Source organism: Calidris pugnax, unplaced genomic scaffold (assembly GCF_001431845.1).
Source record: "Calidris pugnax isolate Ruff unplaced genomic scaffold, ASM143184v1 scaffold79, whole genome shotgun sequence".
Taxonomy (NCBI): Eukaryota; Metazoa; Chordata; class Aves; order Charadriiformes; family Scolopacidae; genus Calidris; species Calidris pugnax.
Window position 1 is genome coordinate 1,174,333 of NW_015090817.1, and position 17,410 is coordinate 1,191,742.

General features: G+C 41.3%; 1 protein-coding gene across 3 annotated transcripts; it reads right to left on the reverse strand.

Moving 5' to 3' along the window:
- Positions 1-733: 733 nt before the first annotated feature.
- Positions 734-16,583, reverse strand: TXNL1 (thioredoxin like 1). Of its 3 annotated transcripts, XM_014939791.1 has the most exons (9): positions 16,376-16,583; positions 14,532-14,628; positions 13,314-13,487; positions 9,808-9,930; positions 9,364-9,433; positions 8,679-8,851; positions 7,219-7,323; positions 2,732-2,772; positions 734-988 (listed from the first exon to the last, which is right to left on the reverse strand). In XM_014939791.1, the coding sequence occupies exons 1-9, from the start codon at positions 16,471-16,473 to the stop codon at positions 985-987; spliced, it is 885 nt and encodes a 294-aa protein (XP_014795277.1). In that variant the 5' UTR covers positions 16,474-16,583; the 3' UTR covers positions 734-984. The 3 variants fall into 3 exon arrangements, with proteins under 3 accessions (XP_014795277.1, XP_014795278.1, XP_014795279.1); XM_014939792.1 differs by lacking the exon at positions 2,732-2,772; XM_014939793.1 differs by lacking the exons at positions 734-988; positions 2,732-2,772 and adding an exon at positions 3,797-3,841.
- Between the last annotated feature and the right edge of the window lie 827 nt (positions 16,584-17,410).

The following is a 17,410-nucleotide window of genomic DNA, read 5'->3' on the forward strand; positions in this document are numbered from 1 at the left end:
ATGCCAATTAAAACACTTAGCAAGTTTTACTGGGAATTTATACAGCATTATATGTATAGGGTGCCGATCAATGCCCGATTTATTAAAATTACTCAGGGCAGGCTTCCAAGAAAATCTACCAAAGTAGTTCAGGAATTCCAATTAAGATGAAAAAATTAATATTTGCAATAAACATTTTCTTATCAAGATCCGGAGAGAGGAAAAAACACCCAATAAAAGAAATAAGGAATCTACGTTCAGGTGGGGTGCACAAACACCTACACCCCCATCACTGCACGGCTTGCTGGAGTCTGCCTGGGAAGTGAGGTCATTCTTTTCTAGGAATATTAAAAATCCCAAACACTTTGGGAAGACTGAGGAATGCACCAACACGTCGTTTGGGACCAACCTGCAAGTTAATGGAGTGGTAACTTTCAAACACCCTCCCTCCTCCTCCGCTTTTGGAGGCGGGGAGGGAAATGAGTAACTTCACCTCTTCTGGAAATTTCCACATCTGTGGGAACAGAAGTATTTTGCAAGGACAAGGATCCCAAGACTTATAGCAAAATAGCTGGGATTTTACCTTTAGATAGCTCCTGAAGGCCACCTATGTTTTAACTTACATCTGACATTTCAAACTCTCTGAACAAGCACAAGCTACGTTACGTCTCTGTTTCCAAAGACAAGCCAGTGGAGTTCTGAAGTTTCCATGGAAGAAGGGAAGAGCCACGGTTACTCACAGTTAATAACAAAATTAAACTTGGCAAAAGTAATGAATTTTATTTACAGATACATGTAGGAGGATTACAAGAGAAACACACTAGGGAAGCTCCATCTCAACAAAAGCAATGATTTATTGGTAATGGCATTAAATGAAACAGATTGACAGTCTCTGGTTATGGTCAAGCAATTATCCAGGAGTTGTAGATAAAAGTGAAGATCTCTGATTGCGATAAGGCCTTCCAGTGTCTTCTGCGTCCTAGTGGCTCTCTCCTTTTTTGCCAACTACCTGGTGAGAGACAAAAACCAGAAAGAACGTTTAACCAAAAAGAGCCCTGCCAAGTATTTTTTAAAGTAGGTCTCAAAATAAAACAAGTGCAACTGAATTTTCAACTAAATCACTGCATTTAGGCATGCGTTACTGTAGCACTCGCAGAAGCTGTGAATCCCTCTGAAGGGTTAAGAGGGATGCAAGACACACCAGAAACCTTATCTGTAGTACTCAGACAGCAAAGCAGCACTCTCACGTTGAGTTAGAAGACAGTAACTGCAACAGAACAGGCCACGCTTTCAAAGGGAGGTGTTATACACCAAGCATTCAACCTTAATCCGTGATATAAAATATTGTAGTGGGAAGAGAACCGCTGGCTGCTGAAATCTCAGTTTGTTCATTTCCCTTGGCCCCCTTGCCCTGTCCCTCACTGACAGCATTTCCCTTATAGTGCAGCTCAAACTTCTAAACAAACCTGGAAGGCACCTGATTTTCAGTTATGCCTCGTCAAAACATTACTCCTTACCAAGTCTCCTTCCAATCCCCAATTCTGCCAACTCCACCTGGACTCAGAGCCAGCTCAGTGCTTCCCTTTGCAGAGAAGGTCCCCCCTGCCACCACTCCGGTGAGTCCGTGTGCCAGGAGCATGGGGTTAGAGTCAGTGTGGGGCACAGCGGAAGGGAAGCCAGCCCCCCTCCCTAAGGTAACTCAACACGAAAGCCAGAGAGGGGGGAACAATGCTATTTCAGTCACTTCTCAGAAAAAAACTCAGACATAGTTCTAGCGCTCATGCAGACCCTTGGAAAAAATATCCATTTATAAGCCAAACCAAAATAAAAAGAAAGTCTTAAAGCGTAAGGCTTCAGGAGGGACCGTGGGGAAGGCACCAATTCCTGATTGATGTCCATCTAAGCAGAGAGCAGCACGTAGGGCTCTGACAAGGTGCAGCCAGGATTCACATCAACAGAGATCTGAAGATTACACAAACGGAGAATAGACTTTCCTGTGACTCCTCATAATAATGCTGAAAATGAAGGAGCAACACCTTTCCTGCATTCTTACCAATTGCCTGCTACAGCAAACACGTTAAGTACTAATTACCTCCACAGTTAAGTGGCAATATATCCCACAAAATTCATAGTCAATAGTGAAACATGGAACTAGGGGGAAAAACAAAAATAATACAAAAAATCCCAAAGTCCCCACAGCCCTAAAATAGTGAAGGCTCATGGGCCCACCAGAAGTATTCTTCCTGATCCTTCCTCTTTCTTCATTTCTTGTTAAACTTCAAGAGGGAGAATTTTTTACTACCCAGCCCCTTTTGGTCAGCTGAGTTATCACCATCACAAAGTAAGGGAGATCTACTGATGGAAAGTACTTTTGAAGAACATTTTCACCTTCAAGGAACCCTTAACCACAAGCATTTCACCAACTGTAAATTCAACCTAAGGCTTAAGATCAGGAAAACTCCAGTCTGACTATGTCAAGAAAGAAGAAGAAGAAAAAAAAAAAAACTCAGAAGCCCAATCACTTGCATTAAAATCCAATTAATCAAGTTAAAAAAAAAATACAGTTAAATGTGTCAAGAAGCAATATTTATTCTCTGTGCGCTTCCAAAGCACCAAACTGTGTTCACACACAGATTAAAGAAAAAAAAAAAAAAGAAGGAAAAAAGAGGAAAAAAAAAAGAAAACCCACAGTTAAAAGATTAAAGATTAGCTGTTAGCAAGTGTGGAACGACAAAGAAAAGGATTGCTGTACCAGTCTGAGGCAGAAATTGACAACTCGCCCATGTGTATTATCTGTGAAAATCAATCAATCACACTGATTTGCATATTTTGTCATCAGAGGTCAAAGAAACCCATTTTCTGACCATCCCACTCCACCTCCCCAAAAGGAAATGAGCTCTTTATACTTAAACCAAACCATTGTCATTATTCTTCTCCGTTTTCCTTCCTCTTACAGAAAGAAGTGCCACGCAGAGCACTCTGCTGCAGTGGCTACAGCCTGGAGTTCCCACGCAAAAGATGATGATTTTGGAGAAAGCTTTGTTTTGCCAATCATTTGGCTTTTTCACAAGCATGAGTGCAGAGCCTGACAGTGACAAAGCCACAATCAACTCTAGGGTTCATTACCAACCAAGAGTAGGGCTGGAAACACTACCCCTGAACCTTCTGGAGAACAGTTGGTGTTATTTCTGGATTTTTTTATTTTTTTAAAGAGGTCAAGCAAATAAAATTAGTAGGATGTTGTACATACAGCCATGTATGTACAAACACTCACCAACTCCTCACTGTGTCTTCCCTGAGCAGGTGCCCAGTGCCACCAGAGGGACAATAAAGAGTAGCACTTTGCAGCCCATGCTGGCTACATACTAAAGGGTGACAACCAAGAACGCTAAGCTCCACTCAGATACTAAAAAAAGTCAAGTCTTTTTTTAGACTTGTCAAGAGTATTTCACAAACTGCAGCTCAAGCAGCTTTACAAAATTCAGCACAGGCTGAAAAAGGAGTTACAGAAAATCATTTATAAGAGCACTATATGGCATGCCTTTCAAAGGTCAAGTTCAGGGTAGCAGCGGGACAGCAGTTTGTAAGACTGGAAGGGAAAGAGAAGTGTTTAGGGCAGGTTTGGAGCAGGGAGCAGAGGGGGAGGAGGAGTTGCTGAGTCAGAAGGTAGAGAAGGCTGCTCCTGACGGTGGAAGGTGCAGAGAAGGCGGCTCTGGCGGCAGGGCTGAGATTGCGGGAGGGGTGAGAGAGATGCTAGATGAGCAGAGGGAGCAAGGGAGGGAGTAGTGCAAGACCACTTCAATCTTATTATTACTTTTTAATTTCTTCTGCCTTTTTAGTTCTTTAGAAATGGGAAGTTAAGCTGAAAAACAAACAAACAAAATGTTACCAGAAAAAAAAAAAGCAGCAGCATGTAGTGCACATCAGTAGCTCTGAGTAGAAAGAAAGCCTTCATTTAAGAGGGGACAGAGAAAACATTCCACAACCTGTCGCTATTCATCTATGCCCCAACCTCAAATCTGAGCAGCAGTATGTTTCACTCAATTTCACTAGAAATAAACAAGAAATATACTGGGCATCAACAGTTGCATGCTCTTCCAAAAACAAACACACCTTTACAAGCTCACCACAAGATTCACCAGAACCTACCCAATACTAAGCTATCAGGCTATACTAAGAAACCCAGAATGGCACCTTTCCTCTCTTTTAGCTGTCTGCCCAAAGGAGCCCAACTAAGAAATGGCTTTGTGCATTGGAAAAATCTCAAATACAGTCTACTGTCGTCGTTTGCATGATCAGTTATACCTTACGTCAGGCCTCATGTGGCTCAGAAACATTTCTGTCCCCCTCTGTCACTCTGAAGACTTCCCTCCTCCCCAGAGGTTAAAATCAAGTTGTGCAAGGAGCAGGATACACACAACACGTTAAAACAAGTGTGAAAGCAGCTTCTATAACTTTTCTCGCTCACTCCAGCAATACCAACTACATGCAACAGAAGGGAAGACATTTTTTCCATGAGCCCAGTCAATACTGGAAGACCCTCCGCAAGGACATGGCAGCCCCATGCTGGAGGTTTTCAAAACGGGACTGGAGATGATGCTCAGTGTTCTCATCCAGGCTCCCTTTCCCATCAAAGGTTGGACTGATGACCTTTTAGGGGTCCCTTCCAACCTGGGCTGGTCCTGACTCTCCAAACTAACTTGAGGACAGAACTACTAATGAAGGACTGACTTAACCACACCTGCTTAGTGCTTCTGTTATTTTTCGGAGCGGATGAATTTTAGCTTTGTGTTTGACAGCATAATTAACAGAAACAATGCCTCATTTATATTAAACATGTGAACTGACTCCCTGATCAAGAAGAGGTGATTCTTCTTACAGCCCTGTTGCTGTTAGCACAGCACTACATGAGCAACTAGGAGTTTTCCTTGACTCTCTGAAGGACACAGGAGCTGCAGTTCTGCACCTCAATCATCAGCTGCTGCGCACTAAGTGGTTGTACCTAAGCATGCCTTCAGATCCTGACCAAACTGGGAAGCAAAACATATTAGCCTGATTTTTAGAAGTCATTCAAAATAATATGTTTGGGTTTTTTTTTTTACTTGGAAACTGAACATGCATACAATCAACTGAGCACCAACGTGATCAATCATAAAATCACGACTGGAATCACACCCATTTCCACTTCTTAAATTCAAGCCCTTCAAATCAGCAGATTTTACAAACGCTCCTCAAAAACTCAAGAGGGGGAAAAAAAAAAGCATTCCCCTCTCTTGTTAACCATATCACAATACTACTTCTGTCAAAATTAGAAGAGGAACATGAACAGAGACAGAGTGAGATGGGGGAGAGAGACAGATGAAAGCAGTGAGGAGTAGCGTGGGTAACTACTCAAGGAGATGAAAAGAAAAATAAGGTTTCCTAGCTAATCTACAAGCCTAAATATAATTAATGCCCAACGCTATATTAAGGTTTCATAACTGACAGCATCACTGGAAGAGAGGAAACAAAAGTTAAAATTCCTAAGAGTGCTGCAACTCTGCCAGACTACACATCCCATTTGTTACGGTGAAATATTTTAACAGCCTAATATTAAAACTACATGTTCAGGAAGCAAAGCAGGAGTGTTCCACATAGCATTGAGGAGTATTTGAATTCAGACAGGATCAGCCACTTCAGACCCCAGTAACACCTGCTCCTCTATTTAAGGCCGTCCTGACCAGCTCCTTAACACCCTGATGCTCCCAGCATAATGCTAACACCACAATTAAAAAAAAAAAAAAAAAAAAAACACCATTTACTCATTCCTCATCAATGTTTCTGAAACATTCCAAAGAGGAGGAACCCTATTCATCCTGTCATCATCCCTCAGAGCATTGCAAAGTACTGGCAATGTGGCAATGGGCACAGCTTTTTCATCTCTCTGTGCCTTCATTCTTAACAATCAGAAGATCAGGTTTAAAGAGTGCACTTGTTGACAATAAACTTTCAGTACTTTTGAAAGCAAAACAGAGAACCGAAAGTGACACAGAGATCAAATACTGAGTTAGTCCCACCCCTGTCACAAGGATACCAGGAAATACCACAGATAATGATAGTAAAGTAGCAATTGCACAGCTCATTGCAGGGGATGCCCTAATACTGTAAATACCAACAGAAAAGCTCTATAAACCAAAAAATGTAAGCAGATTGTAAATCAACACGTTTCTAGCTTTGGAATGGAAGTTCTAAATATTGGAAGTGCTAAAATTGCTATCCAGTTAATTTTACTATGTTACAAAAACTTTTTCAATGACTTCAAGTTTCATGGAAAAGCAGCAAAACCTGTAAACTTTTACTTATTAACTTAATTATTGCCTGCAGAGATGTATTTTACATGAAGTTAAGACCACGTTTTGATGTGAAAATTTTCCAGCACGTGACATGTTGGTGAGAGTGTTTTTAACCTTCTGAAGTTGTAGGTAATTTGCACAATACATTCTGTGGTGCTTCTGATGGTCCCGGTCACCCACACAGTAGTTTGTAGGCTGGTGTTACAGCAGGATTTGCCCTTTTAGAAAGGCTACTAAGTTTTAAAGCAGTTTATTTTAAAAAGACTTACTACATTTTGAAAAGCTGCAGGTAGCTTTAAAGTTTCAATCCTTTCAAACCCATTTCACATTCTCAAAAAAAAAAAAAAAAAATCAAGGACCGAGAGTGCCTTATTGTTCAGCACTAGAGTGTCTAAAGTCACACCATAACAAGTCGTTTGCTTCTTCATTCCCTCTTTATAAAGCAGGTATGTTTAATAAAACACCTTGTGAACAAGTATTTTTCAGCTCTCGAGCTGAATGTTGCCCAGTGATTCAATCTTTCAAAGCAGAAGTCAATCACGAGTCTCCCTGATTTGTCCATGCCATTGCTTCTCTACTTCCTGAAAGCCACCAGAAAGCAAGTTTTGAAATCCAGACATAAATCTCACAGCTGTTAAAAAACCCCAATGTTGTTTATAGTGTGTATAACTCGTCAGTCCCTCAAGTCTTCATACATACATTCTCACCAGTTGTTTTTAAAAAGTTGATGAACTAAAACTTTTAAGGAAGACCAAACATCTGCAAGATAAAGCTACACATTTTCTTTTGGAATCCAAAACTACCTTAAGTTGTGGAACTGTAGTAACAACCAAGTGTATTTGTTCCATCTACCTGTTTTTGAGTCAGTTTAAAATATTCAAAAGTGCTTTTAAGAAAGAAGACTCACTCGCTTGAAGTCATTCATATTTGTTGCTTGGACTGGAGTTCCAATAAATGTGAAGTACGTAATTCTTGTTGTCTCTTCATCACCATGATTGGATTGGACAAACAACTGAAAAACACCAAACATAAGAGTTAAAACAATCCATCCCTGAATTAATACTTAAAACATAAACATTTTGGAACGAATCAAATTAACACTCTTTCGATTGGCCTCTGTAACCTTTAGAGAAGCTACTGTCCTCTTTATTTAAAATAATTATTAGAATGCTGTTATTTCCCTGGTAGTTTGTTAAAAACCCCACAAAGCTTGGATATTCCCAGCTTCTGCTTCTGACCCGCGACCACATTCAGCAAACAAAAGCAGGATCTAAGAAGTCACAATTCACTATTCACTAGAACCTGACCTGAAGTTAAATACTAATTTAACTATGCTTGCAAGCTCCTAAGACTGTGTGGTTTACAGTTTGCATAAGTATGTGTTTTACAGCATGAATACTAGGCATGTGAAGTTATTTTAGGTTTTCAAACAAATATCAAAGGTGATTTTTTTTTTTTAATACGAGCTAAGGAATCATTGCTGGAACCACTACACTTTTTAGTATTAGTAAGGAACTTGGCGTGAGAAGAGCAATGAAGTGTTTGTGGATGTTTCCACACTTCACTGTGAGTATGGAAAAAATACTGAGTTTTGTGGAACAGAGGTGAACTGCAATGCCTTCAGAGATTGTGTCTGCGGAACCACGTGAACAGTTCAACAAGTAGGGAGACAAACAAATGAGGTATTAAATCCCACATGCAGGTTTACGTAGGAAACTAGGGGAGTGCCACTGCAGCACCCACACGCAGAGTGCAAACAAGCAGAACATCTATTTAATCATCTTATCACTTGTCTGGTGTTTGCACATCATCCTGCCTAAAGCTGACACAGGATTTCATTAAAGAACAAATACGTAACTTGTACTTGTCAGCACAGCTTTGTAGAATACAAGACCACGTGACCCATCTCTATGTCATTTGGGGGGAGATAAAGTTGGTTGCAAAGGTAATGCCATAGAAATAACAGACACAAAAAGGAGGTTTTTTTAGGTTCACCTCTCATTACATTGAAAATAATTGCTAGTAAAATATCGCTAAACATGAAAGTAGCCAACTGATCTAAAATGCAGTCCACAAACAGTACTTCAGAAATTTAACAGAAACGTTTTACAGAAGAAAAAGTGTGATGAAGAGACTGAGAGTGCAATGTTTTGCAGTTACCTGTAACTCATAATAAACTGGTGATTTCTGTGGCCAGCCCACTAAAATATAGTTCAATTCAATCAACAATATTGCACTTAAGAGTCAGAACAACTATGGGAAACCTGTGCAAAGTCACTTGCAACAGAATCAACAAACACGCCCACTGTTTTAAAAGCCTATCAAGTTTTCAACCTGCCCAGACCTCAGGACAGAAACTTTACTTACAGTTACACTGTTAACATTCTGAAATTTTACATAGCGAAGCTGGATAATACCATCTTCTTTAATATCATCTGGGGTCAGCTCCAGGGCTTGAGTTGGTTCGCTTCTTTCCGCTTCTTCAAAATCCATAGATCGAGGAAGGTTGATAAAGATTTTTATGTACTTTGGACCCTGTCCTGTGTTAAAATATAGGAGTGGTATTCCATTGTTTAAACATATTTTCAAAATGCTGCTTGAGAAACCCTCGCTTATCCCAGTCTCTAGACACCACTCGAGGAAGGCAGCAGCTTCTATACTTCTACTGTTTCTCTGCCAATCCCACAACACCAGCCTGGTGTCTAAAAAAATATGTCATTTTATAATGTAAACTGAATTACTGTAAAAACTAAGCTATGCCTTTCAGTAGCTCTCACATTAATTCTTGAATTAAATCTAACTTCCTCTTTGCAGCAAATCAAACTATAGTAAATACTTAGTCACAACACACCAAATACTCATGCACCAGGGCAGTGAAAAGTGAATGAGATCATTTGTCATGTAACTCATTAACGTCAAATTTACTGAAGCTACTGTGGGATTCCCAGGAGGTAAATGGTTTCAGGGACAACAGTGACATTTTTAGAAAATTCAGTTAAACATGAGCAAAGCTTTGGTTTCAAAGATATGATTAAACAGACACTTCACTCACCGTTATCTGGCCCCTGAAGTTTCATAGAATAAAGCTTGACAGGTTGACTAAAAGCTACAGTAATAAGCAGCTGTGGAGAAAAAAGTTGCTGTTAAATACTGTTTTCATCAGTCTTAAACACAAACATAGCACAATAATTAACTAGAAATAAATCTGAGCCCTGAAATAAAATTACTTACTGTCACTATATTCACACATGCACTAGTCTGTCACTTCAAAATATCAACAAATGCTACTCTGCTTGGAATTTTTTTCCATACATAGAGGGATGTGAAACTGGAAATGCTACAATGACCTTTGTATGCTAATTTCAATTATATCCTATTTCTTCCACTCTTACTTACACTACCATAAATATGTAAAGTAGGTAAGTTCTTAAAAAAACCCCAAAACTTGCAGACCAGCCCATCACTGAAAATATCGTACTTAAAGTATCTACTGTACCTGCTCATCACAGTCTGATTCCAAGTAGGTAGAGTCTTTACGTAAACAATTATCAAATCCATGCTCATCGCTCTCATTAAGACATTCACAGCCGGCTTTATTGATAAATGGCATTAAATCCATCTGAAAGTAAAAGCAAGAGCATTGCTGAGTGCATGATAAGTGCGCCATGAACTCATTGGGGATTAGTAAGCACTGGAATGAATGAAATTCTTCATTCAACAGATTAATAACAAGACACACAGAAAACCTCGGGGGCTTACATCAAAAGACATCACAAGTGAAAATGACGAACACTAGGGCACTTGGATGTGTCCTGTTCATAACGATATTTTTCCCCTCCACGGAAAATCCTGCGCCCCTGGAACATGTGCTTGCCATTCTGAGGGTAAGGAATGGGGCACGGGGAGAATTTTCAGATTACAGCATTCTAAGTCACACCATGGCACAGACAAACTGACACTGGGCTGGAGCCATCATCAACTTCACAGGGAAAAAAAAATGACAAAGAGAAGCGCGTCTCCTCAGAAATACACTACATACCACAGAATACATTAAAAGTCCACAAGTACAGTTTTTACCAGGCTTCATATGCAAAGCTAGTCCTACTTTACTTCAGTTTCTTTTAATGCTCAGCTCTTTGGTAAAAGGCCCAACTAAAAGGTTTAAGATACATACATTCTCAGATCAAACAGAATGCTGTGCACGGTCCAAGCCTCAGCCATTTAAAAGGTGTTATTATTGCAGAGGCAGAATAATCTGTATCAATTTCCAGATAATCAGAATTTTTTGCCTGCAACTAAAGTAAACCAAGTCCAATAGAAGCACAGTAAACCAGGCTAAAAATCAAGTATTTCAGATGTTAAGGCCTGAAGACACAGTATCAACGTCTCACACTAAGAGTACAAACTTGAGATCAGTGTACAGACAGCACTCCAGATGTAAAAACGTGAAGGAGCTTTTTAGGATTACAATCCAAAATACCCTCCTTTAAGGCAGATATTAGGTCCCAAACAATAACATATCACTCTTGGAAAAAAAGCATACACTAGCTCCAAGATTACTGCACACAATTCAGGCTATAACCTCATGATACAAACAGAATCTGAAAATGGGCTGCTAAGAGAAAACAACTCAGTCCCATACCCCACTTCCCTTAGCTCTTGCAACTATGTTATTCTGAGCAAAAAAATACTTAACCCTTCCTGAAATCCAAATGAAAGCTGAGCTTGCAACTCCAACACTTGGTAGAGATACAAGGTAAGAGAAGAGAAGGAACTCATAGCTACAAGAGGATGAGGATGCTTTCCTGGAGCCCACAGCAGTCCAGTTTGGGTCAAACATAACCTAAACCAGCATTTCAGCTACACTGACGGGTCAAACAGAGCTCCTGCTGGGCCCATGGAGCCTGGACATACCCAGGACAATTCGTGGGGGTAAGACACCTCCTACAAGATGAACTTTTCATAGAAGGTGGTGCATTCATCTCAAAACCAATCTAAGCAGACACACACTCGCTACTGGAATGATTTTCAGCGCATTTAGGGCTCCAAAGCCAACAAGCCAAACTTTTCTCCTTTGACATTCCCACAGAGGATTTAACAGTTATTATAAAAGTGTTCACATATAGAATGAAGCCCAACGCATGCTGTGGAACAGCTAGCAAGCAGCCAAACTTCTAGACATTCAAGCGACTTGTGCCCTTGCAGTTTATTTAAATGAGAAACACTCATCTGGATTTGCACTCTCCTTACTCACCCTGATGGGATACGGCCAGCTAGGAATTTAAAGCACTCAACCTCCAAAAAAACTGGTTTTGCATTTAACAACAGAATTTTGTGTTCTACAGATAACCCATCACAGCTAAGTTTAAGGCACTAGATTTGCTAATGCAGAGCAACACACGCGCTACAGCGACGAGCCAAGCACTCAGCTGTGACACACGATTGAAGCGAAACGAAACACACCACAAAACTAGCTGTGTTTATACTTTGGGCAGAACAACAGACAATCCCGTTGAAGGAGTAATATTACACCCAGGGTTGCTTGGAGAACACCAACTAAGAGGACAGCTCTAGGAAAGCGTTTTGTCACATCAGAGCTCTCATTTACACGCGTTTGTCAGTGCTGCTGGCAGACAGGCTTAGGATTCGTAACACACAGTGGCCTTGAGGAAACAGGAAAACAGGCAGAACACGGGGAAAATCATTTCCTGAGAGCACCAATATTTCTGATTTGCTGGTATTGCTCCCTTATGGAAATGTTGGCCAAAAATTCAAGCATCCCTATGAAGTTTTGATGTACATAGAAGACGTGGGCAAATCACACAATGATGAAAAAAAATACATTCATGAATACAATTTTTAAATTCTTTGGAAAAAATTTTAAAATCAAGTTTTAGTTACGAGATATTTTGATGTGAGGTTTAAAAACCATTGTGCCTGAGAACATATATGTAGAAATGTTCACTTTTCTTTTTTACAAATTACTAAAAAGTTACAAGTTATTTACTTAATTTAGATTATTTGTGAATGCCTGATCGGCGATTACTGGAGTGACATGCAGTGCCCCCACAGAAGCAAAACCATGCACGTTAAGCATTATATTGAAAGCAAATTCACAGTCAGCAAGAAGCAATTCTTGTACATCACTCAGACGGGGCACGTAATCCTTTCCAAGTATGCCTGCAAAATGTTTTTTACTTTATATATTTTTATATCCCACCACACTCTTACAGGCAGGAAGAAATCTAAAGAGAACACTGTATAGCACCACCCATTTTTGTAAATGTTAGCAATTAGGTGCAAGAAAATATACCATGAGATATCGTTTATCTACTGATCCTCTCCCAAAGGCATCCTATTTTCAGGGCAGGCTGCTAGAGAGGAAGATGGAGCTGAACAGTTCTAAAGGTTAATTCCTTTGGCAACAGAATCTCTGCCTCTTTTTATAAAAAAAAAGAAAGAAACAAACAATGAAATAAAGAGGATTAAAGAAAAGGAAGGGAGCAAGAAGAAAAAAGAAAAAATCTAAATGATCCTCCTAGCACATAAATAAGAGAGGATTTCTTAAGGAAAATCAGAGCAACTTTTCAACCACGTCTAATAATGTCTTTTCCCATGGACGTTTTTACACTTTAAAACACATTTTGGGAAGACACACTGGGATGTCTGAGAAGAGGAAAGAAGCAGAACACGCAGCTGCAACAAAAACTGCATCCAAAAACCTGGAACTCATGATTTTCATGACTAAGGACTATACGTGGAGATTCTTCTTAAAACATTTTACAATTCTATAACCATACGTACTACATATGTACATGTTAATCATTTAGTTTTGGCTGAAAAAGGACACCCAGACAGGTGATCTTCTCAAAGCCATGGGGACTTGCAGCTTTGACTGAAGTATTATTATTTGGCTTAGGGCGTGTTTAAAAAGCAACAGAGATTTTTTTTTTAGCTGTTCAAGTTGCACAAACAAACAAAACCATGTGAAGGGATGCATACATATCCTTTTGGGATATCTGTATCTTCACTGTTTCCAGGATCATTTTCCAGGTGCTGTTTAATTTTTTCTTCTAAGCCCACAGCATCTGCTCCTTGATATTGGTCGATTCGCACTTTGTTTCGGAAAAACAGGAACGTCGGCGTTGCTGATATATTATTGGTAGCAGCTGTTCCCTAGAAGGCAGAGATGAGTTACAAGTGTTACCTCACAGAGAGTTACCAACAGCAGACAGAAACATCAGCTTGCTTCACCAACACGAGAATGCACACACAAGATACTAATCAAACTACATCACCCCAAACAATATTTGTTATTTTATAAACAGCTTTAACTCGGACAACCATTTCAAATGCATTTAAATTCTTCAGATCCTACTAAACCTTTACACATTTGGGCATTCTTTGAATGGACTTCACATTGCCAGTATATTTGTTGGTACACCATAAAAATCTTATCACTCACTCGCTCTCAGAAGTGGAGAATGGCTTAATTTAACGCTTCGTTTTTACAAGCTTTCTTTCCGCCTGCAGTCCTTCCTCTCCCAAGCCACAGAGCTGCACACTCAGGAACTGCAGCCATTTGATTTCTACCTGTATTCTACCTGGTATGCACCCATAATAGTTTCTCCCAAAACTTTCCATAATTTACTGTCATTTGCAAACATTGTTGCCACTTTTCTATTCATCTCGTGCCTTTATAATTTGTAGTAATTCAAGATACTTCCTTTCAACACACCATTGTTAATTTTTGTTAACAACCCTTAAGTCAGTCAATAGCTCATCTGCAACACTGTTGTCTGTTAAAAACAGCTAAGGAGCACTTGAGAGGAATCTCGTCCCACTAATCAGATCAGTTTACTGCATTTTTCATTTTGCTTAATAATTATGCCACTATTTGTTTGGAAAGACTTACTATTTTTTTATTCATACTGATGCTACGCTCTATGTTTATCAGTATTATCTAAACAGTACAAGCAGCAGGAACTGTTACACTGTCTGTACACTGCTTACATGCAGGAAATCACCGCTGCAGCTATACTTTTCAAAACAAAAGTGTCTGTTCGCATCTTTGTGCAGATCCTGACTTTGAGAATTTCACAACATGGCTATTTGTGATTCACCAAATGTGTGAAAAGCCACAGTTTTTCTTCAAGTTTCCCATCCACTACATTACCCGCTCTTTTTCTTACGACTGAAAATATGTTTTCCAATACCAACCTGGCACTGATGTACATCTACTTCCAAAAACGTTGCCTGGGGATATTTGTTACTCAGAGCATTGAAAGCTGGGGCTATCCTTAAACAAGGGCCACATCTGTGAGAAAAAAAATAAAAATACAGTTTAAGTTAACTCAGTCTTTCTTTGAAAAACGTCTGCCCCAAATAGAATTAGCACATTCATCTTCTTACTGATATCCTTGGTACACGTAAAAATAACCTTCCTACCTGGCTGACAGATGGCGAGCAATCCTGGTGATACAATTAAGAATGACATTTCGAAACACATTATGAAGTGTTAATTCCCACTTCCTCAGACAGCTTCAATGTCACATGATTAGCTTCACCTATTAATTAATACTAACTTCATATTTTCATCTAATGGGTTTAGCTCCTGCATCTTTTACCACAAGCCAAAGTCCTGCTAACGAAAGTGACATAAGGGAGGGCAAAGAGTTGCCTGCTTTTCCCTAAACAGCAAAAAATACTCTTAACAGAAAACTGGTCCTAGCTCTCCACATTACCTCCTGTGAAAAAACAGTATCTACAAGAAATATGACTTGAAATATTTAACAGTAATAACGTATCAAACCTTTAGCATGAATCATGCAATTCTTAATATGTTAAATCCCACTTACTACAACTGTAACCAGTTTCTACCATACTTTTTTGATCCCAATAGAACAGACCTGACTTCTGCTGAAAAACACCTATTTGTTTACCATTGTACCTTTGCTAGTGTATATGAAGTGTACAGACACAACCATTCCTGCAAAGGAGTACTCTCACTTTTCCAGTACCCACTCAGACACACAGCTAGTGATTCTTGGGGCCTCTTCTACCCAAATACAACATCTTTCACAACACTAGACCTGAATTCTTTCAACCTCCCAACAGCCATCAGAAGTGGAATGCTTCAACTGTATATATAAATAAGGAGTGGAAAGGTAAGGGGGGGGAAGAGTACAGGCACTAAGAGTATGGACATTAACAACAATAAGGTGCGCTCTAAAGCCTGGGAAGCCCAACACTACTGCTATTCTCCCCAGCCCCATGAATATTCCTATGAATAACCAAATTACTGAGATTTGCTTTGGTCACTAGCTCACTACAGCACAGCCGTACTTCAAATCCCTGCAGAGTAAGGGGGGGAAAAAAAGCACATCTGCTTGCCCTGGGCAAGAAGGATGAGGATCTGGCTAAGTTTTATTCAGGTGGAAGATGTTTTTCAACAGAAACCAAACTAGATGAAGTTGCTGGTGCCCTCTTGACCTGCAACCAGGTTTCAAGCCAGTGCAGCGCCCCGTGCCCTCAGAATGACAGGTCCAGAGGGCAGGGGAAGCCAGCTCTGCCGCAAGAAAGGCGAATTAAACACCAGAAACAGGACACGCCATCCACACGCTACAGCTAAGGAGTGTCACTAGCGCCCAAAAAAACCCCAGTTAATTCACAGGTCTTATCTGCAGCAGCTGGCCAGGGACCAAAAACGATACCGCGCTTCACCACCTTAATTGCACGGCACAAGTTTGAAGCTTCGCCTCGCCTCAGAAATAAGTTAAAAAAAAACAAAAACAAAAACAAACAACCCACCCAAACCCCTCAAGGCCCCAAACACGGCGGTTCTCGAGTCTCCTCAGCCCCAGGCCGGGGTAAGGAGACGCCTCCCGGTGGGGACAGGCCCCGCTCTCCCTCGCCTCAGCGGGAAGGAGGCCGCGGGGAGGGACGTGGCGGCAGGGACGACGCGGGGAGCGCCCCGGGGCGGCGGACACCGCCCCGGGGCGCTCCCCGCATCGCCCCTGCCCCCCGTGAAGGCAACCGGGAGCCCGCATCCCGCCCTCACTCACCCCCGCATGGTGAACTTCACCACGGCCAGGCGGGAGCCGGCGGCGCTGAGCTCTGGCTGGAACTCGGTGTCGTTGGCGATCACCTTCACCCCCACCATCCTCACCGGGCGGCGGGGCCCGCGCTGAGGGGGGAGCGGCGGAGCCGGCCTGCTATCTGCAGCGTCACGGCGGGAACGGGGCAGCCCGGCATGCACCGCAAGGCGCAGGCGCCGCCATTTTAAGAGAGGGCAGCCAGCCCGGCAGCCATTTTAGTTAGGGGCAAGCGCGGTGAATTGTGGGAGCGGAAGTGCGCCCTCTCGGTGTCGGGCAGAAGATGGTCGAGGAGGAAGAGAAAACGAAAAGAAGAAGGAAAAAAAAGAAGAATAAAGAGGAAAGGGTTGGGCACTGCAGCTGGAAACAGCTACTGAGCCTGGCTAGGCTGGCATGGGGCTGAGCGCCAACCCCTCCGCAGAAACAGGATGGAAAACCTGGCCTCGGCCTTCCTGTTGCAGGGCCTAGGTCTGTGCTTTAGGCCAGAACCGGTTCTGGAAGCACAGGAATTAAAAATAAGCCACGTGTCATCCTGCGGGTCTTCAGTTAACAAGAATTAAAGAATAGGAAAGTAGGTCTTTCTGCTCTGCTGTGATTTTTAAGGCTGAGTGGAGCAGCACTGACTAATGTTAGCTGCTGAAGCTGCCTCTGAGACTGCTAGCACCAGATAGATGAAATTGGCAAGGAAACTCAGTTGTCAAAATACCCCGTCCCACCTCCCTGGCAGTATCCAAAGTACAGTAAGGTGTGTTTCATGCTATAACGAGCTAGAACTGAGGAGCTGCTGCTGATGATGGCCAGGCAGTTCCCACCATCTCCACACATGGTGATTTGGAGACCTCTCTGGGAGACATGGCCTGGTCTTTGACCACCCCCAAGGTAAAGAAGGTTCTCCCAAGCATTCTCATTAATGTGTGCATTGGTGATGCAGATAAAACAGCACAATTAATGGTTAAAGTAACAAAATGAAAAGATTTGATATTTTTATTAGTGCTGTATTATAAG

Excerpts from the sequence above, each read along its gene's own strand:
- TXNL1 (XM_014939791.1), bottom strand. The coding sequence starts at position 16,473 with ATGGTGGGGGTGAAGGTGATCGCCAACGACACCGAGTTCCAGCCAGAG. Across the intron at positions 14,629-16,375 it reads GTGAAGTTCACCATGCGGGG|ATGTGGCCCTTGTTTAAGGA; the intron begins GTGAGTGAGGGC and ends TTTTTCTCACAG. Across the intron at positions 9,931-13,313 it reads CAGATATCCCAAAAGGATAT|ATGGATTTAATGCCATTTAT; the intron begins GTATGCATCCCT and ends TTTTACTTTCAG.